At 42.5% G+C, this 26,424-nt stretch overlaps 1 protein-coding gene across 3 annotated transcripts in view; it reads right to left on the reverse strand.

The window, feature by feature from the left end:
• TENM4 (teneurin transmembrane protein 4) overlaps nucleotides 1-26,424 on the reverse strand; it is a 597,100-nt gene that overhangs the window by 185,969 nt on the left and 384,707 nt on the right. For 2 of the 3 annotated variants that reach the window (XM_082754368.1, XM_082754367.1), the window contains 3 exons: nucleotides 18,726-18,978; nucleotides 13,363-13,461; nucleotides 11,071-11,306 (listed from right to left, as the gene is read on the reverse strand). In XM_082754368.1, the coding sequence (XP_082610494.1) occupies nucleotides 11,071-11,306; nucleotides 13,363-13,461; nucleotides 18,726-18,978 (588 nt within the window). The remainder of the gene's footprint in view (nucleotides 1-11,070; nucleotides 11,307-13,362; nucleotides 13,462-18,725; nucleotides 18,979-26,424) is intronic. The other variant, XM_082754369.1, reaches the window with a different exon arrangement.

Below are 26,424 nucleotides of genomic sequence, written 5' to 3' on the forward strand. Positions count from 1 at the left end.
GAACAGAATTAAGATTGCGTGTGTGATTTTAGATCAGCTCCTGGATGCATATGTACCCTGTAATAGCCTTTAATTCTCTCATCACAGGCTATTTCTTTTTTCCACTGGCCCAGTGCTGAGCAGAACAATTGCACAGAGATTGCCACTCAACCCTGGCAACTCCGGCATTGTAGCACGTTCAATTGCTTTCTAGGGATGCCATATATGCAGCCTGGTTGGTAGCAGTAGGAGGGGGTTGGAAAGGGGAAAGAATACACTCAGTGCAGACAATTTTGCTACAGTACTCTAAATAGGTCCCTCCTGAGCATGTGAGAACTCAGATTTTCTAGTTTTATGGCAGCCAACTCTGTGCGGACCAGGAATGTGATAAAGCACACACTATTGTTTGTTCTGTCTAATAGAAGGAGCTGTCACCATTCGCTGCTACCTCTGCTCTTCTGTGATGAGAACACGGAATAACTGGAGGTCCAAGGGCAAAATTTTGTGTAAGCCGATGACTGTGTTGGCAGTGGAGGTCCAGAACCTGTCTTCCATAAGTCTGTTTAGGATCTGTTTGCTTGTGATCACTTTGGCCATGTTCATTTCGCCTCATCCTTAAACGCAAGTGCACCAACGTGCTTGGTCAGGGACATCGTGCTCTGCCTTGACCCTTCATCCTCAAAACTACATTGATACTAGAGAATTAAACACTACCAAGAAATATCGCCAAGAAGGAACTTGGAAGTCCATAGAATTAGTTAGAATGCACTCGGCCATGAATTTGGTTCTGCTCAGCCAGCACCTCAATTCCTGTGCAGAGGAATCCTAGCTAGGAAGGAGCAGAAATCGTTCTCTATAGATCTCTTTGGCTGAGACCATCCACGAGAGGTCAGGAGAACAGAAATGGACCCAGTCTGGACCAGCTGGATGCCTGGAATGGTCCCACATACACTTATTTCACAGCCTGGAGTAGACTATGCCCCATTTTGGCTGGAGAAGGTGCACTACTATAAATAAACTGCTGCTGACCACTGGGATTAATACCACTTGGAATATCATTATGCTTAGATGGACTGTTTTTGTGTTTTTCTTCCACCAAAAGCCCTAGAAAGTCCATTTGATGTTTGGTTTCATTATATTTTTTACCATAACTGGAAGAAATTCTGCTCCACTGATCATCGAATTAGAGCTCCTTTCTAAGTACACAGTGTAAGGATAGCCATCCTCTCTGCTAACTGCCTTGTTCTGCTTTGCTTTTTAAAGAGTCTCTTTACAAAACGAAGCGATGGTTCAGTTGTACCAGGCAAGCAAGGTGCGATGCTGCTGCTGTGCTATGTGCTACCGTATCTGATAACAGCAAACATATGCTGTTCTCATCATCTTCCTAGGCAAAAGCTTCTGACTGCAGTGAGGACAGGAATTTAAGGTATGACAAAACGAAATAAAGAGGAAGGCAAGAAAGGCCGGTGATGGTGGGAGAGTTTATCAGATTTTCATCTAAACAGGGCTTCAGCAACCTCTACCTACCTATTTATTGAGCACTAGATTCTGGTATCTCAAAGGGAACTGTGCAAGTGGCCCTTTCGGAGCTTTTAAGTTTCAGCAGAAGCAGTGATGTTGAAATCTTGTCAGAGAGGCCAAGAACGGGTTGGACATCTTGTTCTGTATGTTAGAGGTCATCTCGTATGTTATCTAGGTGATATACTTAACTGCAACACTTCACTTAGCACTGTAAAGACGTGTACCTACCACATATCTCAGCTTTTTACTGTTTTTACTACAGGTAAAAACAAACCACGAAGAATGCCTCGCTGCACACATCCAATAGAAATGGATGACCTGGCTGCAGATAAGGGTTCAAAGCCACCTTCAAATTTAATTTAGAAAAGGATGGGAGAGAAACACTGAAGTATAACTCAGAAATGCTTTTCACTGCCACTGGCATCCCTAACTGAGCTTCCTATTCTGTCTAGTTACCCACACTAACATGTGGTATTTAAAAAAAATGAAGGAAAGCCCATTACTGGAAACGTTTCTTTCTTTCTCTCTCCACTTAACTGCAATTAAATTACGTTATTTCACACTAATTAGTATGAAATAAAAACACAGACTTGAGGAGAACTCCTTCCAGTAGATATTAAGATCTGTAAAATTGATTTCTTTTCAGCGTCTGTGTGCAAAGGTCAATCTAAGCCGTGAAATGAAGATTATAGCAGCACATCTGTGCCACTGCCATAAAGGCAAGGTCAGCACTTTCAGTGTCAGCACGCTGTTATTTTCTTTTCTGGGGGCTTATGGCAACTATAAAAACTCACTAAAAGCAACTGATAAAAGCTTACAAAAGCTGAGAGCTCGTATCTTGCCATTTACTAAAAAGAGGGGGAAATTAAACTCATCCCTCCTTGCATTAAACATTCTTAAATTTAAGAAGGGATCAGGCAGCTGAAGGGCTAACTGTGGTGTTACGTGACCGATGCCTGGTTTTGTGATGCATCGATGCAAACCTCAGGATCAGACGGAGCCCTCTGGGTATACAGCCTCGGTCCCCTTTCGACCGGTTCCAGACTCAATCATTTTGGTGGTCTGCTTCTAAAAGGAAGCCGTTCTCCCTGAGATCCCACAGTGATGAAAGAGGACCCGACTTTGACAAACAGACCTCTTCATTCAGTGTCAAAATAAAACAATAAGCAGAAATACAAAAGTAATATATAAGAAAAAAAAACACACACACAGAACAACAGGGAACCAGGGAGTAATCTATATAAATCTAAGGCCATACAGGAAGTTGATAAAGGACATGAAGAAAAAAAAATCCATGGCCTGAAAGAAGAAAGAACAATAGAGCATTTTTTAAGCGTATTGAAACCCAGTAAACTAAGCAACAATTTAGCTATTTACTTGATGGAGATGGGGAAATTGTTAATAATGTTTTAATAAAGGCTAAAATGTTCAGTAAGTATTTTTGTTCTGGTTTTTGAAAATAACTGGGATAATGCAATTATTTCACAGGAAATAACTTTTTTTTTTTTTTTTTCCAGTCCATTAATAACCGAGAATTATATTAAACTACATCTATTCAAGGACAAACATTTTTAAATCTGCAGGCTCATTTAACATGTACCCAGTAAATGAGACGAGCTAGCAGAGGAGGAATCTGACTCACTGATTAATACTGAACCAGCTACCGAGAGATTAGAACAGGGTTAATGCTGTGCAAATATTTAAGAAGGGAAAAGAAGATGCAAGTCACTTACACTGGGTAGCCTGACATCTATTACAGACAAAATAATGGAAAACATAACACCGAATTCATCCGAGGAAGAATAACGAAAGTGAATGTGTGGTAACTCAGGCCAATTATACTGCTTTTCTGAAAAATAGATCTTAAGAAACACTTACTCATATTTTGACACAATTACAGTTTTGTAAAGCGTTTGATTTAATGCGGGATGACTTTCAGACTAAAGAAACAAGCACTTTCCAACAGCAAAAAGTAATATGCAAGTAGCACAGAAAGAAGGAATGTTTTCTGTAATGGGCTTTCTTTCACTGTTTTTAATTACCAGACATTTGTGTGGGTAACCAGTCATGAGAGTAAGCTCAGTTAGGGATGGCAGTGACAGAGGAATATTCCTCAGCTGTCTGTAAGTGCTAAAAAATCATCATGATTGGCGAAAAAACCATGAAATGTTAAAATTTCTAGTGAAATTTACCAATTACTAGCTGGCCTGAATAAAAGTCCAGTGTTATTTTTACAGCCCAAAAGAGTAAATGGGATCCTTGCACGGTGAGGCTGGGAAACAACGATCTGAAGTAGATATGTGATTTGTCTGTGTTAAAATAGTGGGTTAAGGAGCTGGAGTTTACCAGCCTGCGGTGTCCTAACAGGTCAGACTAAATGATTGAATAGCATTTATGGCTTTTAACATTACGAATTACAAAAAAATCTTAAAGGAAAATTAAGAGAATCTTCCTACTTCTTCTCACTTCCAATAAACACCGAACCAGTTTGTAAAAGATGCAGTATTTGAACGTGCTCTATATCAGGGTAGACTCTGGAGGAGTGCTAACTGCTTTGCAAAGCAGAAATTCTGCTGCTGAGCTTCAGAATGTGTTGCCATCCAATGCCACCTACATTTTAATACTTCTTATTTTTATACCTATCCCACTTGGCACACTGGGCAGCTCTAGTAAAATTAGAGTGTTTATATTACGTTCTACTATCTTTTTCCAGTAATATTTTCTGGCAGCATCTCTCAATAGTGTTTGCACCATTGCATATTTCTCCTATCTCAACATTTTTAATGTCAGCTTGCAGATCTTATCTAGGTTGAAACAGTGAATGTTCTTTAATAGAGTTTCTATGGTAAGTTTTTTACCACCCACCTGAATGAATTGATCTTCACAAGCACAGCTTTAAAATAGGACCTTGTACCTTTATAACCCATATTTTAAAGCTGTAGTTAAATCTCTTGTACTTCCTTTCCTCTGAACTTTAAAGCTGACAGTGGCTGCTATCCAAAGACCCAGAGCAGAATCCAAACCAAAAAAAGATGCACACAGTCCTCCAATAATACAAACAGCTTTTCCTGACTTTGTAGATGATGGAAAACAAGATGGGAGTTATAATTAATACCACCATGCACCTAAAGCTGCAATGAAAGACACCAAAACGGAGTCTGAAATCGTGCATTTAAAGACGAGCTGAAAGCTGCCCTTGACAGCATCTCTCCAAGTGGCTGAGACTCATCTCGTGTCTTAGCTTACCCGAGATAATTTGGAGCTCATCACCAGAACAGGCAGTGGGATCATTTAGAACTGGATGGAAGGTCAGCACCTCTCTTGAAGTATTTTGTCTTTAACTATATCAATCTCCACAATCAGGAATATATAAAAATACAGAGAGACTTTTCTAGGCATTGTCCAACTCCTGTTGCAGACACCAGGATCAATGTCCTCGACTGACTACATTGGAACCAGTGCTAAAGTAAATGGAGTTGCTCCAGGTTAAGAAGAGCACGTTCAAGAGAAGAATAAGGCCCACATTTCCCAAATGTCACTGTGTATAAGGAGTTAAAAAAGGTTTCTATGACTGCATCAATGAGACATGATCAGATGGTATGTTAATCTCCTTCAAAATGGAAAACTGGAGAGAAAGAGCTAGATGTCATTTAAATTGTAAGACTCTTAGTGAGGGACTGGCACTAAGCGTGCTCGTATGCATTTGGCACAGCCAAAGTCAGCTTTAACCTAAAAAAAAAAAGCCACAAATTCAGGCACTACTAGATAACATAAAAATGACAGTGCGCAGTTATGATGACGGTCCCTCTCAACCGGTATCCTGAGATGTTGAGTCTTACAAACATCTACTGTACATAAAATACATTGCTGATGGTACCACAGCACTTCTCAAAATGGATTTCACAGTTTTTGTAGATGAAGGGTGAAATGAAGAAAATGAGACCTGAAGTTACCAAGTGTGCAGTAGCTTGTGGAATATGTGAAAGAACCAAAAAAGGACCTGGAAGCTCTTCTTTTGGTGGCAGATTGACTTCATAGTGTAAAGGCTTTGCTAGAACAGATTGTTGAACTACCATTTCTGCATTTTATTTAAGATAAGATGGAAATGGAAAACACTGAAAAATCCCTCTGAATCAAAAGAACAAATGGCAACAGTAGCAAAACAGAGCTTAATCTGGGATCAAAAAAGAAATCTGAAAGCAGAAAATGAAAGAAACTTGTTGGTATGGTAATAAAATGCTTTATATTTTAAGTTGAATAAAAAACCTTACTATCAAGGCATACAAATAGAATAAATATAGCTCAATTTTAAGAATTAAGAAATAGCAACTTTTCCTACTGATCTCAAGTGGCATGAGAACACCACAGTAATTGCTATGTTACACATCCACAGCTAACCAGTTAGATAGCTAAGAGCTTTGGAGAGCTGCTTTAAATTGGGTTTACTACATATCATTAAAGAATCAGAGAGAAACTCAGCTGAAGTTAGCTTTCAGGGTGATCTTCAGACAACGAAAGGAAAGGCACTTTATAAACACATCATAGCTCTAGCACCGTTTTACTGTCAAAGCATTTTGCCCATAGCAAGCAACGCTGTTCTTGAAGGCAAGCTGCGTCTGTACGGAGTTCAGACGAGAGGAGACCTGACTCCAATCAAGAGAATGGCTGTTTTGGCTTCATAATGTGTTTTCCAGCCCTAACTTTAATTTAAATCAAATGTCCATCTTTCTTGCTGTTCATGCAATGCAACCGCAACACATGCTTAAGTATAGGAAAATTGCAAGCGCCTAACTACATCAAATCGTGCTCCCATCTCGTCTGGAATGTACATCAGGCAGAGGATAATACCTTCTCTTTCAGAAGAAAGAAACTATTCTCCATCACTAATTCATTTAGAAACTGTTCCGCGGATCTAGCCAAACAGCTGCTGGGCATGGAGATCTGGACAATCAAACAGGTCTTTTCTATTTCTGAACTCAGAAATCTTCCTCCCAAGCAGAGCAGAAATGTCAGAGACTCCTTACAGAGCTGTGTTATCAGGCCTGGCATCTACCAGGTACAGAAAGTGCAGACAAAGTATTCAGATAGCAACACACCTCATGGTATTATCTCTGTCTCTAAATTGCCCCTCCAAGGCAGAGCTCTGCTCCATACAGACGCCTTCCCATCCCAGCAAAAGCCAGGAATTTTTTCATCGTTTGAATGTCGATAGAAGGGACAAATCCTAAAATGGACGATTTAATTTTAAAGCAGTGTCTCTTCCCGACCCCCTGGAACAGCAAATTTGCAGGTCAGTTACAAGCTGCTTAAAGAGGCCTTTCATTTCAGTGGCTCCAGCGGGGCCGTCCCTGTCGTTTTAATGTTACAGCCCCAACCTGCCGCTGCTTTTCTCTTTGGTGTTCTCACCCCACGAGGCAAGCGACTGTAGAGCTCCTGGGATTTGCAAAAACTGTGTGTGCACCAAACCTCAACGCGTATTGTTGCTGCTGCCGTACCGTGTGTCTCTGAATATTTGAAAAGGTGGCAACAAGTCAATCAAAAAGTGGTTAATTCAAATGAAAACCCGCTTCTGGTGCTTAATACATTCTGTTATATTTTGTTTGTCATTATCTTTCAAGACCAGTGACTCAGACCTGCAAAAGCTTCAAGCTTGATCACCACGTTGACACGATACCAGCCGCTCAGCTTTCAGGGACTTCTGTTTATGCCTTCTCTCCTCTTTGAAAAAGCCCAGCAAGATTAGTGAACCTCAGACTATTAAAAATATATATATCTACATAAAAACGCACATGGAAGATAAGGAGGTGATTGGTGACAGCCAACATGGCTTCACTAAGGGTGAGTCGTGCCTGGCAAATTTGCTGGCCTTCTACGATGGGGTTACATCCCCTATCCCTTGTGGATAGGGGAAGAGCAATTGATGTTATCTAACTGGACTGGTGTAAAGCATTTCACGCTGTCCTGCATGATATCCTTTTCTCTAAACTGGAGAGACATGGATCATGGATCTTACCCACTCGGTGGGTAAGGAATTGGCTGGATGGTTGCATCCAGCCCCTCCAGCACACATCCAGAGGGACCTGGACAGACTCAAGAGGTGGGGCTGTGTGAACCTTATGAAGTTCAAAAGGCTAAGTTCAAGGTCCTGCCCAAATCCCAAGCCCAAATCCGGGCTGGGCAGAGAATGGCTGGAGAGCAGCCCTGAGGAGAGGGAGCTGGGGGTGGTTTGGGGTGAGAAGCTGGACCCTGCTGTGGGGCCAGGCTGAGAGAGCTGGGGGTGGTGGGCCTGGGGAAGAGAAGGCCCTGGGGAGACCTTACAGAGGCATTCCAGTACCTAAATGGGGCCTAGAGGAAAGCTGGGGAGGGAATCTTGGTCAGGGCTGGGGGGACAGGATGAGGGGCAGCGGCTGGAGCCTGGCAGGGGGGAAGCTTCGGGAAGAAATTGGGAAGAAATTCTGTCCTCTGAGGGTGCTGAGGGCCTGGCCCAGGCTGCCCAGAGGAGCTAGGGGTGCCCCAGCCCTGGCAGTGCCCAAGGCCAGGCTGGGGGGGGGCTGGTGGCAGCCTGGACTCAGGGGACGTGTCCCTGCCCATGGCAAGGAGTGGAATTAAGGGGGCTTTAAGGTCCCTTCCAACCCAAACCTTTTTATGATTCTATGTGAAAGTCTTAAAAAAATAGAAACTCTGGCTTTCAGCCTTAAACAAACGATTTAGCAAGTGTTTCAGATGAATTTAAAAGATGAACTGTCTTCAGCAAAGAAATTGAGAAACAACCAAATGCCTCGTTGTTTACATGCAGCTCTGCCTGCCTCAGATGGCCACCCATGACAGTTGTGCCTGAGCATCTGTCACACAAAAAGGATTGGCAAGAGCAGCATTCTGGAAGTCCCTAGCTCCTTGTATAGATAGGTAAGGACTTCAATGGGTGATTTTTAATATTTATACAGAGGATTGTGATATGTATGATTCTGTGAAGCCCCAGACATTACTCTGAAGCATTTCCATGAACTGATCAGTGTATAAAGAAAGAAAAAAAAAAAAGAGGAAATGCTATACCACTGCCATGGGACCAGAGAGGGGCCGGGGGCTCCTCCTTGGGGATCTCCAGCAGCCGCCTGGACGTGGGGCTGGGCCCCCTGCTCGGGGTGGCCCTGCTGGAGCAGGGCTGGCACCACAGGGACCCGCAGCTGCCCGACACCACCAGCCACTCCATGATCCTCGGATCCTGTGACCTGACCCAAAGACCATCCAGTTGAACGGAAGTGTCCCCAATGACCTCAGTTTGCTTTTCAGGATGAAAATGGTCATTGGCAAGTAATGTTCCTAACATTGATAGGGTGTTATATAGGTTAGTCCTTCCTGCTTGTGATCAGTTGTACCTTACCACTCAGACAGTCCCTGGGGCATCAAAAAGAGCAAGATACTTCTTAATTGAGAAAAGGTATTTGTAAGAAAATGCAACTAAGCAAAAACAGGGGGAAAAAAATACTGTAGGAAAAACAACCACTTGTTTTGCAAACAGACCAGGTTATTTAAAGAATGAAGCAGTTCAGTAAATAACTGCGTAGTTTTTATCTGAATGCAAAACATCTAAGCTTAACTTAGTGAAAGCACAAACATTTTGACTCCCTGATTCTTTTTTTTTCCTTTTGGGCTAGGTGATACAATTCTCATCTGCAACTTGACAGGATGTAGAAAATAATTACAAATGAAAAGGTTATTCATAATTTTTAAATGAGTTAATTAGTAAACCCCGCCAGAGTCACTCATTACAGTAATTAATAATTGATTATACTTGAAATTAAACACAATTTTTCATCAAAATCTAATTAAATATCTGCCTTTTTGCTTGTTGATTAGAACGCTGGGTCTGGTAGAGACAACCTTTGTTAAATATGTTTATGCTGAATTGAACCATTGAATTTGATTTTTAATAATTGATAGTTCCTTTAGAAATTAGTAATTATGACCCATAATTACAGCAGTTCAACCTGATCAGCATTTCTGGCACCTCGCCAGCCAGCCACGGAGCCTAGCGGATGCCACAGGATTCATCTGAATGGGGAAAAAAAGGGAGAGTACTCAATGGACCTACCTTTCAGCCACATTAAGCTGTGGTTTTTAAAAGCCTGATCTTTCCAGAACTCTGAAAAAGGGGTTTGAGCAGGGGAACAGCGAGCGGCAAACCACCAAACTCTTCTTAATCTATCAAATGGCACGTACATCCTCCGTCAGAATGAACAGGCACCGCTGTTCTGAGTTACAATACTCCTCTGACACACTGAGATAATGTCCAGAGGAACCATGTTCTGGGCACGGGGAGAATACCAGACAAATGAGAAAGGCGAGTCCAAATGTACATAGCAAATGATGAAAATTGACTGCATATTCCATCAAACTGCTGCTGATTTAATGTTGGTTAATTAATCATTTCTGCTCCTCTTACGGAAGGCATGAAAGTGACCGAAGTATGATACAAGGCAGGAGTGGAGAAGTATCAGTCATTAAGGAAGTGTACATAAAAGGAGCACAGTAAAAGCAATCCTTTGTGGTAGTGCTAATTACACTCATGTGAAATGAAAGCAGAAATCTTTCGATCCAGGCTAAGATTTGTAATTCTAACCACAACCTTTTATAGATCATTAGTGCACAGGAAGCCACTATGAAATCAAAAAGACTCATTTGCGCCATGAGACCCGGGCATTGTTACCTATGATCACATCTCCAAGTGTCTGACAACTCGAGTTTGCACCGCTGACAGCTTACAAGAGGAGTGGAGGAACGGACCTTTCTAAGACATTTGTAAGACAAATATCAGCTCTGACTGAGGAAAAGTAACATTAACACCCCAAGTTTACGGAAGGCAAAATACAATTTTCACTTCTAATGTTTCAATTACTTTCATAATGAACGCTGACAGCCCATAAATTCAGATCATGCACAGCTCAAGGAAAAAAAATGCTTCTCCACCCAAATAGCAAATTGTCCCCAGTTCCCCCTACTTAAAAAGGCTCTGTTGGACCACAATCTAAACTCAGTCCTTCCCTATTCCTTCACGCAACCCTGAGAATTTCAGCATAGTTGCTTAAATGAATGGGAAGTGCCATGAAAAGGTAGAATAAAATGTGTTAGGATTTGGGTTCTGACCCTGTCAGTCAATGGCAGAGAATTCCCACTGACCTGGATGCGGCCGTGATTAGGACATGCACCTCACTGCCTGCTTGAATCAGAATTTTCTGGTTGGTTTTAGACAACCTGGTGGGTTTGTCTCACTCCAGTTACGCTTTTCTCTGCAGAAAGCGAGCAGTCTGCTCGGTTTAAAGGGAGGACAACGTATGACTTACACTCTGCTAAGCCCTTCTGGCTCCGTTATGCGTGTTAGGTCAAATATTGCTCCCTGCCATAGCACTTCAACCTCAATTAAGTCAGCGGAGGCCTTATCTCCCCATTACCGCGTATCATGAGTTTGACCCTCTGGTTCCTAAGCGTTTGCATCATGTGTGAATTTGTAGAGAAAGGAAAGAAAAGCAGAAAAAAAAAAAAAAAGGAAAATAAAACCAGAAATAGGCTTACCTATGAAATACGCCAGGAGGATCACCAGTGTGACTGAGATGACAATGGCACTCAGGGCTGCGCATTTCCAGTTACAGTACTTATAGGGTTTCTTCAGGTTAAAGGCAGGCCTAGAGAAGGTACTTCTAGGAAGGGGCCTAGGGGGAGGTGAGTACACAGTGCTGGACGTCAGGGGATATCCCGGCGATGTGGTACAAAAAAGGGGAGAAGTGCCTCCAGGTTTAAACAGGAAGTGCCTGAGGGAAGAAAGACCAACAACAAGTGATTCCTCACACAAATCGAAGCAGCAGGGGGGGAGACGTGGGGTGAGAGGATGGCGACTGCTGCCAGGACGAGGAGAGCAGCTCCACATAACGCTGGCTAAAGACACGGGCAGCATGCACGGAAGAGAAGAATAAAAACCAATGGCAAGTCACACAGAGTAAAGGAAAACCAAACCGAACGAACGATTAAAAAAAAAAATAAAATACAAAACAAAACCCAGCGCCAGCAATGCCACGGAGAACCCTTCAAGGGCAGGAGCCCCCCTCTGTGGAAAAGCTGGCGTTGGGGTGACACGGAAACCCCAAGCAGAGCTACGACAGACTGGTGGCACGGGCAGCACCGAGGGCCTGCTCCCGCTCCTGGCTGGAAGGCAACAGCAGCGTAGGTTGTAGTAAGGAAAAAGGGGACTTCACCAATTCATTGATCACTGCATGAGAGCGTTTTTTTTTGTATTGCATCGCTGAATGGAGATGGGGGAGGAGAGCTTAAGCCATTCCGTAGCACCCAAATTGTCACAGAGGGGAACATTCACACTGCCTCCACCTGGACAAGGTGATGGCTGAAAGCATCAAATCCAGAGCTTGAGTCTTGCCTACAGGCAGCGGGGAAAGGTCCCTGCTTCCACAAAGCACCTTAGTTTGATGCCTCTTTTTTATAAAAGTGTGAATTACTGTCAAAGGCAACAGTGTTTCCTGTCCAGTGACACGTTGGGAGGCGCCGTGTTTTGCCCGTTACTGCAACCGCAGCCTGAGAGCCAGCCCATGAGGACTCATGAAAATGCAAATAAAAACCACTGCAGCCCATGAGCTCCTGAAATGAAATGTCCCGATGGGAGTTCCTTCCACGGGGATCCTGAACGGAAAACCTGCTTTGGGTGGGACGTGATGAAGTGCAAGGCATTCCAGTTGTGGGAATGAAATTTGGGAAAGGGATCCGACTCTCCTCTCACCATGCTGATGTCGAACACAAATGCTGCTTGTGAGGACTGAGAAGCAGACCCCCGTACAGTTTGCACCTTCTGCTGTGGTTTATGGGGCCGGACTTGCAGCCAGCATAAATCAAATCAGCATGGATCCGAGGGAGTCAGTCGAGCCAGTGGATTATACCAGACGTGACTCTCTTTTCCCCTTGAAGTCACTCGTGCAGTCACGGGGAGAAATGTCACATGCAGAAACATCACCATGCAGAAAAGCCACGGATTTGTGCGGGATAAAGTGACATATAATTCTGCGAAACAGGTGTTTGTACTATTACAGCCATGGTTTTATGGGTACTCAAAGCATGGCTGCTGAGCATTAGAGGAAGATTCATTATTTCTACTAATGCTCTACATCAAAACATTCATTTGTACAAGGACTCAGATACTTTTCTGTGCTTCAGGAAGTATTTGTTTAGGCAGATGTATCTGGTCTGAGCAAAGAGGTACCTGCAGTGTTCGAGCACATCAATTAGATCTTCAGTTAAGGGCGGCTACCAAATTACAAAGTACCACTACAAGAGTGACATTTTTGGCACTGTCATGTTAGAAGCTGTTTATAACTTAAAAGTTAAGAGATTAAAAGTTAAGTAAAAACATCAGAATGGGCGGCTGAGTCAAAATCAAAGGCTCAATTTAGATACCACTAGTAGACACTGTACCTTTTGCATGATAAGGTACATGAAAAATACCAGCTTAACAATGAAAGATCAGGCTGCCAGCACAATAACGGTTTAAGATCATTATCAAAATTAAATTAATCTGGGTTTATATGGGACTCGGAATTGCTGTAGGTACTTCTTACTAATGCAATGACTTTCAAAACAAGGGGAAAAAAAAGCAAATGGAATGCTGTGGATCACTAGCATATTAATGAACCTGCCATTAATATGTACAGGACACATTGCTCCAGAACCTCATTTTTTTAAAGCCAAGATGGAAGAGGCCAGCAATGGTGTTGCCCTTAAACATCATGGATGTGACCAAATGCTTTCATGCAAGGATCATGATGACTGTACATTAAACAGGAAGACCACGTAAGTGTCACATACCCATCATTGTAAGCACCGTCATGTCGGGAGGAGGTGAGAATGTCCATCTCAATGAGGTTGTCCTGCAATGTCTCTAGGAATGTCTGCTTTGCTATGTTTCTACATACATATGGAAACATGAATGAAGCCAGTGAGTCATGCATATATGAAGTGTGATCTTATAAACCACAATGGTTATAGTGCAGTTGTGCATGGAATTAGAATGATGGACCATATATTTATATGTGTAAGATGCTACACATATACATATATAGCTTCTCAGAATGTTCACTTCTCTCTATACACAGCATTTATATGCATATACACACACATAAGCACACACCCATGTGCGTGTATAAAAAAAAAGTTGTCTTTGTTCATTTCACATTATTTATTGCCAGTGACACATGCAACCTTCTGAAGTGCTGGATTCAGAAAACTAGATTTCAATCCAGCACGGCTGTAACCTTGTTATGCTCCTGCATCTGAGTTATTGTTCCTCTGAAAAGGCACACCACAGTCTCTGTCTCATTGTGGCTGATACCTTGGTAGCACTGCTCAATCCAACATCCTCATGGATCTCCAGTGAAAATCTGCACTTTATTTATTTATTTATTTATTTATTTATTTATTTATTGCTTAAGTTTCAGTTTTGCATTTGAGAACTCTTCAATTACTAACTTGATGAATTTCTTTTTCTCTGTGGACCAATGAGAGCTTCGTATTTAGAAGTTTCCAAATGCAGGTTTTGCTCAGCAGGCACATTCAGAATAAAAAAAAAAAAAAAAAAAAAGGCTTTTGGTGATAAGCAGGTAGAAGTTGGAAAAAGGTTATGCTGCAACCCAAATTCCAATAGCAGAATACTGGCTGTAACCTGGATAATCCAGGCAATAGGTGAGATATACAGGTCCCGCAGGTGAAAAAGCCTGGGTTTGATTTTGCACACAATAATGGTATTTTGCAATATCTGGCCTCCCCGGCACGTACTCCGATGAGTCACATTTCGACCTATATATACTGAACTGTTTTGTACTTTTAGAGGAGAATAGCAGGAACACAAAGAATTAAGTCAGAGGCACAGCTGGGAACAGATTGTGTCTTTCTCACCTTCAGGCTTGGTTCTCAGGACCTGACAAAAGAACATTCTTCCCATCATCTTTAAAACAAAAACCAGTCCTGATTTTGCCCGTGCCTGTTTTCAGCATCAGAACTGAATCTAAGCCTGAATGTGAATAAATCCCCTGGCCAAAACTAGCAAAAGGAACGTAACAGCATTGTGACATTTTATCACTTATGCAGGATTAAGCGCTTACAGGATGTAAGTGACATGATGTGAACTCAAACGAGAACTCCTCTGTCAAAGAAACTGGATTCGGGTAATGTGCTATACCAAGGGAAACCAGCCCTGTCACATTATACAAACCTTGATACCGTCTCTTCTGAAATGTCCTTAACCTTCATATTCATTTCTACCTCCTCCTCTTCCTGCTGCTAATGCCAGCACTTGTTTTGTTCAACCCACTGCTTCTGGAGGCCTCTGGGCTGCTTTGACAGCATGGATCTACTCCTTAATGTGAATGAAAGTAAAGTGACTCCTATTCCTAGCTTCGGAGTAAAGTGGACCGACATGCATGAGCTGTGTGCCATAGCACTCAAGACATCCCCAAGCGTTTGCTGCTTCCTCACATTCCCTAGGAATGCAGGAAAGGTTGGAAGTTGAATTCAACGCAAAAAAGAAGCAGCGGATGCGCATGCACCGAGCGTTTAATGGGTAAGAGGCAAGGCACCTAGGGACACGCTGATCAATAGGAGTTGATCAGAAGTTAAAATCCATGTCAGATTGGGTCCATGAATTTCGGTTGTTGATTGTCAATAAAGCAGAAGGGGTGAGAGTTACATAATTGTATAATGCGTGGATGTGTAACGGCGAGGCGGCTGGGTCACTGATGGGACTAATGCATGACTGTCCTCACCGAGGGCTGCACAAATGCTGCTCCTTTGGAGATGACCTGTGAAGAGCTGCCTGTTTACAAACCACTCTCCCTTCTCACTATGAGTTGTGGTGGCAGGAGCTGACCTTATGTGATTGCCACGTGAAATTTCCTGGGAATGGAAGTCCCCTGCAAGCTGTTGGTTTGTCAACCAAACGTCCGTTTAGTTGGCATTTATTTGCTCCTTGCAAGGTCAGATGTAAAGGAACAGAAAGGATGCCACAGAAGAAGGAAGAGCGAGAAATAAATATGGGGAGAACTGACTTACCTGTCAGGAGGGAGTGCTGAGCAAAGATCTTCTCATCACAACCTTAATAATATATTGCTTTTAAAGCAACAAAAAAGGGAGCAGACAGGAAAAGAAAGAGGAAGAAGGAGAAAGAGAGAAAAGGGAGTATAGGGAAACTAAAGAAGAGGAGGGAGAGAAGAGGAGGGGCTCTTCCTCTAGCAACATAAAGTTTTCGGATATAGGGTATGGTTATCGTGTCAGTTGTATACTTGTACTACACATCTCTGCTTGCGTTTGCATTACATGATGGAAATTTCCAGGCAGTGACAAACCACCCTAATTTTCCAGTTCTGAAAACTGCCTGCAGTCCACAACAGTCAAAGTCAAGCCTCTTCAAACTCTGGGGTGCTTAAAGATCTGTAACTGTAGGCACGTTTCACAGCCTGTGACAAACTCTGTTTTAAAGACGTGGCTTTTTCTTCGTGTTTGCTCTCTCTGTTGACTAATATGGAATTCAAAAAAAAAAAAAAAAGGGATATTCAACAGAAATACAATTCCATTTTTGACATGAGATTACTATAATCTCCTATTGCTATACTTCAAAGGCCTTAATTCTTGGATTAATGTCTCTTGGTCAGGATTTATTTCTTACATATTGGACATTTTATTCTCTTAGGTGGAAGTCTTTTTTTTTTTTTTTTTTCTTCTTGTTTTGGTTCTAAAAGTCTTTGCAGTGGGGAAGGTCAGCTTCATGAAAGAGGCGAAATGGGGCATCCAAGTTTGCCAAACAGAAGCTTGGCCTTTTACATCTGCAGACATCCCACCAAAGGAAATGGAAGATCTCTGCACGTCGGAAAAGCAGATTATTAGAGCAGAGATTTGTCTCAGATTTACCAGTCATCTATGCAGTGCAGCCTCTGCATTATGACAAAATTATAGCATGCTTTATTTTCTTAATGTTTGTTTAGTGAAGGAAAAAAAGCCTGTCTGTCATGCTCTGTGAATGTGCTCATTTGCAGTTCAGCATACTTTTCCAACATGTTCGTCATCTGAAGGGATACTGGGCTACATTACGCCCTTCCATCCAGTGTGTCAAAAGCCACATCAGTCTCTAAATGACCTGTTTTCTACTTAATATAATAGTTAAATTGAGGGTCAATTACAAATATGAGTGATTTGTGATGCGAGTGAAATCCTTAAATGATGCAGAAGGATCTCTTCATGCAAGTAGACCTCCAAAGTCTAGTTGGGTTAGGGATAATAACAGAGATAATGACAACCCAACTTACTGAAAGAATGGTCTGCTTCAGCTCCTGAAAAATGTTCATCCCCAATGTTTTCATGGGGAAGAAATAAGGACAGTTTTTAAGGATGTACTTGTTTATAATTTAACAGGTATTGTTGAGGACTAGCCAGATAATTGTTCTGTCTACAATCTCCTGCATTTACTAAATTGTGGTAGGGTTGTCTCTCCATCTCATCCTCTGATCACCACTAGAATTGGACAATTGGGGGCAGGATGTTTTCAGGAAAGAGTTTTTATCTCTGACATTCCTCCAGCAGTCAAGATATTCCTTCTCAATGGAATGTGATGTGTTCGGAAAGACTCTGGTCAGATACAAGGATGTCTTGGCACTATTCAAACAGTGAAATATGTTTTCTCTGACAAATTTACATCCTGGTTTACAAAAAAAAAAGGTACGAGGGACGCTGCAGAAATGTAAAAGATTACTCAAATAAGGGCTGCATAAGTATGTTATAATGCAATATTTTTTTCAAAAGAAACAATACATGAAAGTCAGGCCTTGGGTATGTATGCTCAAGAATTAGGAAGACAATATAATTACTGAAATTGTTGCCAAATCACACTCGCAGTAATTGCTTATAATTTTGTCTTAATCTTGTGGAGCCAGCTTCTTAGTTGGGTCTTTTTAATCAAGCAGTTGCCGAGAAATTAATTATCCTTAAATGCCATAAAATGTTAGATTGAGGTCTGTTTTGGAAGTTTCAGGGGGCCAGCAGATACAGCTACTTCTCTAGGAAATCGACAGTCATTAATTTTTAAAAAATATTTTCTTAGCAGAAGCTGGCAAAACTGGGCACAGTTTGTCCCAGGATACAGAAACAGCCACCACTGATCTCGATGAGATTCCCACAGGCAGTGAAGCAACAGCTTTGGTCCTTGGCTCGGTTTTCAGTCAGTTTTTGCTGCCTAAAATCTTTCTTGTTGGTTTGAGAAGGCAAGTCAAACAAGGCAAAAAGGCAGCTAAGTCAATGCACAATATTTGGCCTAGAAGACCTCCCCAGACTGAAGAAGATACTGTGTATGGGGCTAAGGGATCCAGCATCTCCAGGGGCTTCTCTGTTCCAAAGGAAATGATGAAGCAAAACCTCTGGAGAATGTGAAAACAGAGTTTCAAGTGGGACTACTGGAAGATGCCCTCCCGATCAGATGGAAAGACTGAAGCTGAGGGGGAATAACAACTCCCCTTTCCAGAACCTACCTATCAGGGAAAAAAAAAGCCTAATCAAAGCTATCAACTAGATAAACTCGGTGCACTCTTCCCACACCCTTGGTATATTGCATAGGTGGTGAAGTATTTAAAAGCTAAATGGAAGCATCATTAATTGACTAATGTGTTGCTATCCAGTGTTGTTTGCTTGCTGGAGAAGTGTTGTAGAGTAGTAAAATGCAGCAGCTGACTTCTCCTCAGTAGGTAAAACAAGATCATCCTTTCCTAAATGACGTACTACAACAGCATCTGCTTGATGAGGCACAGCTAGAAGGCTAAATCTTTTCAATATATTGACTGATTTCGGTTTCTTAAATAGGATATTGATTTATCCTATGACATAGGAAGAAAAAATATTAAGGGAAAATTAAAAAAAAAAAGAAGAACATTTTAATCTGTGATCCTGATTCCAATTTTAAATGAGGAAAAAAACCTTACAAGCAGCTGTTAAAATATAATACTTTTAGTTTATGAAAGAAGAGCAATTTCCTCTTCTCCTAGTCCAAATAAAAAAGGCACAAGGAATAATAAACAGAACTCAAAATATATCATCTAAAGACCAGTTCACAAACTGAATGCTACCTATGCAGATGCACATATGTTCATAACATCCAGGCAGAGCACTGTAGAGTACTAAAGAAAGTGACTTACCTAGTCTCCAGTGGGATGTTGCTGTTAAGTAACCAGTTGTCCTGAGCATGGGCTGGTTCTTGAGTGCTGGCTGGTTGTTCTCCAGAAAGAGAGTGGTCCGTGGGAGCTGGGCTCGGGTTGCTGCGAGGAGTGAAGTTCCCTCTGTTCAGGGAATTGATGGAGGCAGCGTGATGTTGATTTGGGGTGTGAGCATGGGATATCGGAGGCGGTGGAGTTCTGAGTCTCGAATGGTTTTGAAGATTTGCAGGATGATCTAAAACAGAAGTGAAATATTTTTAAGGTCCATGATCTGAGTTACTCCATGCCAGACTCCTTTCCGTGCAGGCACTTCTAAAATGTAGACAGGCTGGGATGCCACATATCCTAAATCAAACTCAAAAGGCTAACTTAGACTTGCTCCATATGTCCTAATGACACATGCATTGATCCACTGGCTGGCTGGAGAAATACTTCGGTTTCATGCAAGAAAGTTATGAAAGCTTAAAGCGCTGCAAAAAGGCTGTCCTGACAGCCAAGTTAACTCCGATGAACAACTGCAGGTTGCAAACTGCAATCTATCTGTGACACTGATTTGTGATAAAGCATGAAAAATACAACCAGGCTGGATAGATAACACTTAAGAGCAGTTTTATGATGGATATACAGCTCCCAGTGAAGTTTGTTCTGCCTGTTTTCCCCAAGAACTTTCAATAGTTAAGCCAAGACGAGGACCGAGAATACGTTTAATCATAGACTGAGTTTAGGGAAGGCCATAAAACTGTGTCAGGATCATACAATTTAACAAAATCCAATAGTTTGTATTGTTAGATACGTGCTCAAACTGAGTAAAAAATGCATATGGCATGAAAACAGAGGTGTCAGGAAAATGAAACAACGTATAGTGAAGAAAGATGTAAAGAATAGCTGTGGTTATCAGTGATAGAGCTGCTCGAATAAAACTCCAGATACTATTGTTGTTAGCCAGGAGTCTGAGGGAGGGAGATTAAGGAAGGCAAATGCTTAGAAAAGACCAACCTGGTGCTGATTATATCGGTGTTTTTAGTTTAGTGCCTAACCATTTCTACGTGTTTTCTGGAAATGAAGACAAACTAAAATGTTTGATGGAACTCGAGGGAGATAGACAGCTCAGGAGATGGGATACAGAAACTTGCTCCTCTCTGACTTTAGTAGTTTTATGCCTGCAAGTTAGTGATACACAACACTTACCTGATGCTTTATCTGGGGAAAAAAAAGTATCCATCTGATACTTACCAGCCACACTTCACGAAAAACTAACACTCATTTACTCTCTAATTAGAAAGCTCAGGATTGAATGAACTGTACACGGTCCTAAATTACAATGAATGGTATCAAAATTACCATGGCATTTAATGACACCTATGAAATCTGGATTAGGATCTAAATCTTGGATTCAGGGGAAAGCATTTACAATATCTGTGTAGCCTCTTGAATATTTGGACACATAAAAGAAGATTTAAAGGTGTGAGAGATGCATCCCATCCCTTTTCTCCTCACCCTACGTTGACTCAAACTGCCTCGTCATTAGCTATGGCTGATTAAACCAAAACCTGAGGGTGATTGAGGTATAGTCTAGCAAAACAATGAAAAATATTAATTATGGAGATGCCTTTCTGTTATCTACATGTAGTTACATGCAAAACACATGTCTACCTTTGGCATTTTTAAGTTAGACATGGGAACGGGGTTACGGATTTCACAGGGAGAAATGAATGCTTCTAGGATCCATGATACCCTATAACCTGGAGAAGGTCATAGGATATCTTACAAGTGCTGTTCACCCTGTTGTATATCAATGACAACAGACGGTAACCAGCTCAACGAGAAGCCTACATTTAGACAGACAAATTCTTCCCAGGAATTCAAAGGTCTGGCTCAGCAAAGCTCACCCAGCATTGAACATGCCATCTTGGCCTCTGATCCACGGCCAGCAAGCCCTGCCAAATTCTGTCCAGCAGCCAGCACACTAAAAGTAAGGGAAAAGCAGCAACCACAGCCAGTAGAGATGAGGAATATCGGGACCGAACCAAGTCTGACAGCAGTTCTGCAGTACCACATGAATCAAGGCATCCAACCGCCCTTGCCCTGGATGTTATCGCTGACCGTTGCTTAAATGGAGCCTAAATGAGCACAGAGGTGGTAAAAACAACTGTGGGGGAATCCTGCTGCTGGCTTCCTTATGGCAGTGACTCATTTTCCCCCTCGAGAGGCAGCAGCCATGGCTGTTGGCTAAGCCGCTGTGTGAGACGGAAGGAAGGGAGGAAAAAGAGAGAAAAAAGGAAAAGGGAGGAAAAGGGAGAGAGCACGCAGTGTGAGCTGCAGCCTGGGGAGCGGGACAGGGAAGATAGGAGCAGTTTATTAATCCCAGGTGGAGGGAGATGGACGTGAGCAGAGGATTTCCAGTTTCTGGGGCTGTCAATCTCTCACCTTTCACGAGAACTTAATTCATCCCAGGAAAAATGCCTCGTCTAATCAGGAGCAACAGCCCAAAAAGTTTACAAGTCCAGTTATTCAAGCTTTCATCACGGCTGAGATGAATGCTGTGGGCAAACGGGTGAATCCTGGAAAAGGCAGCGGGCGTTTTGTGACGTTCACCCACTATCGTTGGGTTTCTCCTACTGGGGACACCACTTTCAGACTGAGTCAGAGCCCGTTTCCCCCCATCTGCTCTGTAAATCCCAATTTGCTCCCTATTACTGCAGACACATTGCAGATGCTATTATGGATAATGCTTTTGAATCAAGTGAAAATGTGTCATTTTCGTGCTCTATTTGCATACCCTCGGTGATTTCTCTGCTAAGTAAAGACAGCACATCTATCTTGCTCTGGTCTGTGATTTTTCATAGGATTTTATAGCTTATATTTCTTTTTTTCTGACAGGTAGGTTGCTTTTCCTCCCAGAATATTCTTAATTTTATTCATATACAAATTCTGAACGCTTATGTCATGTCAAAGCATCGCTACATTTAATATACCTCGACTTGGATTAGCAGCTATCTCCTTTGCCTTACAACTTTTTTTTTTTTTCTTCTTTTCAAGCTGAGGAACATCAGAAAAGAGGTGCGGATGGAAGCACGAGCTATAAAATCTTCCTCCCCAAAATCACTGCAGCCATGCAGGATTTTGTAGGTGCGAAACAACTATTGAGGTTCTTACCCTCTGTGGTCACCATCGATCCCATGGGCTTTGCAGTCAGTAAGGGGATCCCACAAAGTGCATTCATCCTTGATTTCCTAAAAATTGCAACTGTCCCTTTGTTTAAACATCCCCTTTTTAACCTGTCCCACAGTTTTTGAGTGATAATAAAGTGTGTGGTTTCCACGCAGGACGGAGAACCTTCATGCTGGCTGCAGTGCTTCTCTTATCTCCCAGCACTGGGAAGATGCTCTCATTATCCTATTACAGCTGCTGAGGCAGCACTGCATTTCTCAGATCCCATTGCGTAGGAAGGGGAGAGGGGAAGTCAGATAAAGCCTTCTACGTCTAACAGCAAACCTTTATCGGGACGAGAAAACCACAGAAATTCAGAATGCTTTCTAGAGAAGCCAGACTTTGTGGCTTCTGCCCAAATTGTATTAGATTTCCTCAGACATTTTAAAATCAAGGATGAGATAGCTAACCATGACTGCTCGGCAGTTATCCTGGCTCCCTTAAAACCAGATAATTTTCTACACTTCCATTCTTGCAATTTTCCTCTTTGGTTTCCAAAACACCATGGATTTTATCAGGATATCGAGACTCTTACTTGCTGTTGGCATCCCCATGAAAGACCTGACGTATATTATTCGGAAGGAGCAGGTAAGCTAACAAAGCATAGAGAAATATAAATAAATGATTAAACAAATTCTAATAGAGCCATGCAACCCAGCCCCTGGGAGGATTTGTGCCTTGAAAGACCCCAAAGGGATCTGTAAGTAGTAAAGGGGTCCTCACACCCCTTGAGGCCACGTGGCAGTGATGCAGGGTCCCAGGGACAGAGCTCAGTGTCTCCAAAAGATCTGCTGCCACCGAGAAAGTCTGAACAGCTCAGAGCTTAATGAGCCCCCCTGTAAGCTTCCTCTTCTCTAATGGGTCTCCCAAGTGTGTCAGAGATGAAGGATGCCAGTATTCAAATGTAATGAAACACTGCAAATCTGATCTGAAAAACACCCAAAGAAATCAAGGCGCTATTATGTCGCTCGCTTGTTTGTTTGTTTGTTTGTTTGACCATTAAAATGTCATTGCCTACCAGCAGCTTGGTAACCACAGATGAAGCAGAGCTGAAGGATAACTCGGTTAATGAAGCTTGTCCTTGGCACATATTAGCGAGCCTTGACAGATATCTGTGAGTGAAGGATTGAATCAATGGGAACCATAAAAAGATTGCCAGCGAGGAGCTATTACGGCAACATTTGAATAAAAGGTCTGAACCCTTTGTTCCTTTTCTTTTCCTTAATCTTTAATGAGCAATACTGTTTTGAAGTTAGCTTATGCAACGATTACACTTTCTAATTCATTAAGTTTTGGGATTGGTTTTGAGGCAACTGTAACAACCTAAAAGTGAAAAATACATTCCCACTTTCTTTCTTTCCCCTGCTTGCCTAATTTCCACACTTGCCTAATTTTGGGTGGGCTATAAAGGACCGAAGTGGGTCTTCACCAGCACCTTTTAGGGGGCTCTAAGTTTAATGATAAAAGCTTGCCAGAAGCAGGTTCTCTAGCAGACACATGGCAAGCCGATAACGGCATGTGCAGAATGAACAGCAAGCAGAATATTTAACCCCCGAGCTGGCAGATAGCATCAAAATAAGAGGAGAAGGATCAGAAGGGGGAGACCAAGTGGCTGCCTGCTCAGCTGGTGCCTTGGTGCCGGCTGGTGACAGCCAGGATTTTCTCCTCTCTGACTCCAGATGAATGTGCAAGAGGTGGATGGGGCTGCAGGAAGGTGCCATGGGGGTACCTGGGGCTGAAACAGGTCACTCAGGATTCAGATGTCTGTTCTTCCCTCACTGACACTTAAAAAATGGAATTAGTGGTACAATTTGAAGGTCTTCCTTAAATTCTAGATGACTGAATTTCTCCTTAAGAAGTATATCCACTGAATTTGACTTCAGACTGGCTTCTCCTACCATCAAGAGGAGTGTTTGTGCCACGCTGTGAAATGCATCTTTTGCTCTAACAACAGCTTGTGCTGCGGGTTTTCAAAATAGTAAGCGACAAAATGACACCGAATCATAAAAGAAAACACAGAACCGATGCATAATCTCCAGGAAATAACAAAACACTGGTCGAAAAGCTACCTTGATGTGTTTTTTTTCTCTCTTATTTTAAGTAACTGCATAACAGGGAGCTGCTGTTACACCAAGGGCTCTCACCAGAGAAAAGCACAGTCCTCACCAGGAGCCAAACATCTGCAGCGTACACATCCTGCTTCTGAGAGATTTCTGTCCTGAAGAGATTCCCATTTGGGTTTTCAGTCCCTTTCTTGTATCTCACCAGTGTTTTCCCATGCTATACATACAGGCACGCACCCATCTAGGTTTGTATACAATTAAGTCCTAAGGAAAACTTTCCAGTGCACCCCTGAGTTGTAAATTTGGTGCAGCCCTTTGTCCAGAAAACATGCTGGAAAATTGGAAACTATAGACTGGAAGAAAGTGGATGCAAACAGTTCAGAGTGTTTCTCTAAACTTGTAGATCGGACAGGGAGTGTGAAACCAGTCTTGCAGACAGACTGTAACCAGTAGCAAGTGGAAATGGGGGAGCTAGAAACCAACCAGCGCCCTGCTTTACTGTTTGACAAGTTTAGGCTCTGTAAGCTCCGAGGACTTAATTCTGAAATGTTTCCAGGTTACTCCTCTACTTAAGCAATTTAATTTGTTTAGGTGAACTTCACCAAAACCCATGCCCGCCCGGATGGTGTAAGTGAACATGTAAAACTAGTCGAAGCTCCTTCTCTAGCTGCACAAATTAACACTTCGTTCGTTTTACTGTCTGCAGAAAACAACAGGTGCACCACATCAAGCCCAAACAAGCCATCTCCTCAGTATTTTTCTCCTCCAATGTGTACATTACACGCAAACTCTCCTCTCAAGTGCCAAAGTGCCTTTGCAAAAGCAAAATATTGACTTTTGGGGTTGAAATCAATTTTTTGCTTGATGCTAGGCTGTCAAGCTTTGGCTCTACACAGCCAACGAGAACTCTGGGTGGTTGTTTTTTCATCAGTATGCATCTGATTGAATTGTACGCCCTACAAGTAATGCTTTTAAAAAGGTCTGTGTCACTGCAAAGGGATGTTATGCTGACTTTTAACCTGTGGTGTCCATTACCAAAGTTAATAAAAGGGCATCGCAGCCCACTAAAAACAAGGCAGAGGCTTACGATCCGGGCTCTGACAGTTTATGAAGAATCATTAGCTTAAACACAGGGCAAGGTAACGAAAGAAATGAAAAAAAAAAAGTGTCTGGCAGAGTGCAATGAGTTGCTTAAACCTAAATAACATATTGGAGTTCTTAAATAAATGACTGGTAACATGGGAAAGTACCCTCTGGAGTGCACAAGTAAGCAAATTTGCTTGCAGCCCTGGAGACCTTGCATTTGGGGCTGGGATTGCTGAAAAGGAACAGCTTTAAGTCCTCTGACAGTGTATACGGGAGGCATTGGTAGCCCTTGGAGGCTCAAAGCACTGAATTTTGGGACTGTGGTGTAGGCATATAATGAAACTAAACCTATGCTTACTTACATGTGATGGTGCAACACGACAGCTCCTTCCCTTTCCTCAAACCTGTGTGCATCTCTGGAGGGATGCCACAGTCACACACACTGCGCTGCGAGCCCTCAGGTGTGGGTGCTGGGTCTGGAGAGCTGCACATCCCACTTTTAATCTTCTGGAGGCTGCTCAGATCATTTTGCCGTGCCACTCCACACCACGGACGGCTTTCAGCCAAGTGGGTGACCCTCCTGGGCTGCTGGGAGGGACAGCACCTCCACACGAGGCAGAAAAACCTACTGCTCGAGTGAAGGATGGACTATCCGGCCCTGCTCTGATCCCACATCGCCGCGCTTGTCAAATCCCAGCCGCCAAATGTTTCTAATCATCCGTGCCTAAGACCGGAGCTGGCAGCCTGCTGCTCTCTCTTTTTTTAAGTAAGAGATGCAGGAGGGCAGGACCTTTTTTCCAGGGTCAGGAGGTGCGTTCAGTTCCCTGTGTTTTATACAGAAACCCTCAAACCCACCTGCAGTCTGGCAGGACTGGAGAAACGGCAATAACCCCCCGATTTGCTGATACAACTGAGACACAACAGGAGACACAACTGTTATTACACCTAGGGTTGGCCTTGTTGAAGGAAATGCCGCGCATTTTGCTGATGTTTGCAGTTTGTTGACTTTAGGCACAGCGGAGCTCTGTTTAGAGGGGATTTTTAACTGGTTTCCCTGCCTCCTGTGCCTGTTGTGGGGCTCTTTCACCCAGCAAGATGTGGAAACAAGCATAGAGACAAATAAAAAAGCACTCAAACCAGACATAATTAGCTGGTACAGTTACAGCGGCAAATTTCTGAAATGTTTTCATAAAGCAGCTCCCCAAACTCAAGTCTATCCGCAGAAGGTGTCTTTGGCTGCTGTGATAGCAAATAAACACAGGATTTCGCCAACACAGCTCTGTCAAACAGGTGTTTTTTTGTACACCTACGTCGGAAAAGCT

Source organism: Aythya marila (assembly GCF_965140915.1).
Source record: "Aythya marila genome assembly, chromosome: 1".
In the NCBI taxonomy this organism is placed as follows: domain Eukaryota; kingdom Metazoa; phylum Chordata; class Aves; order Anseriformes; family Anatidae; genus Aythya; species Aythya marila.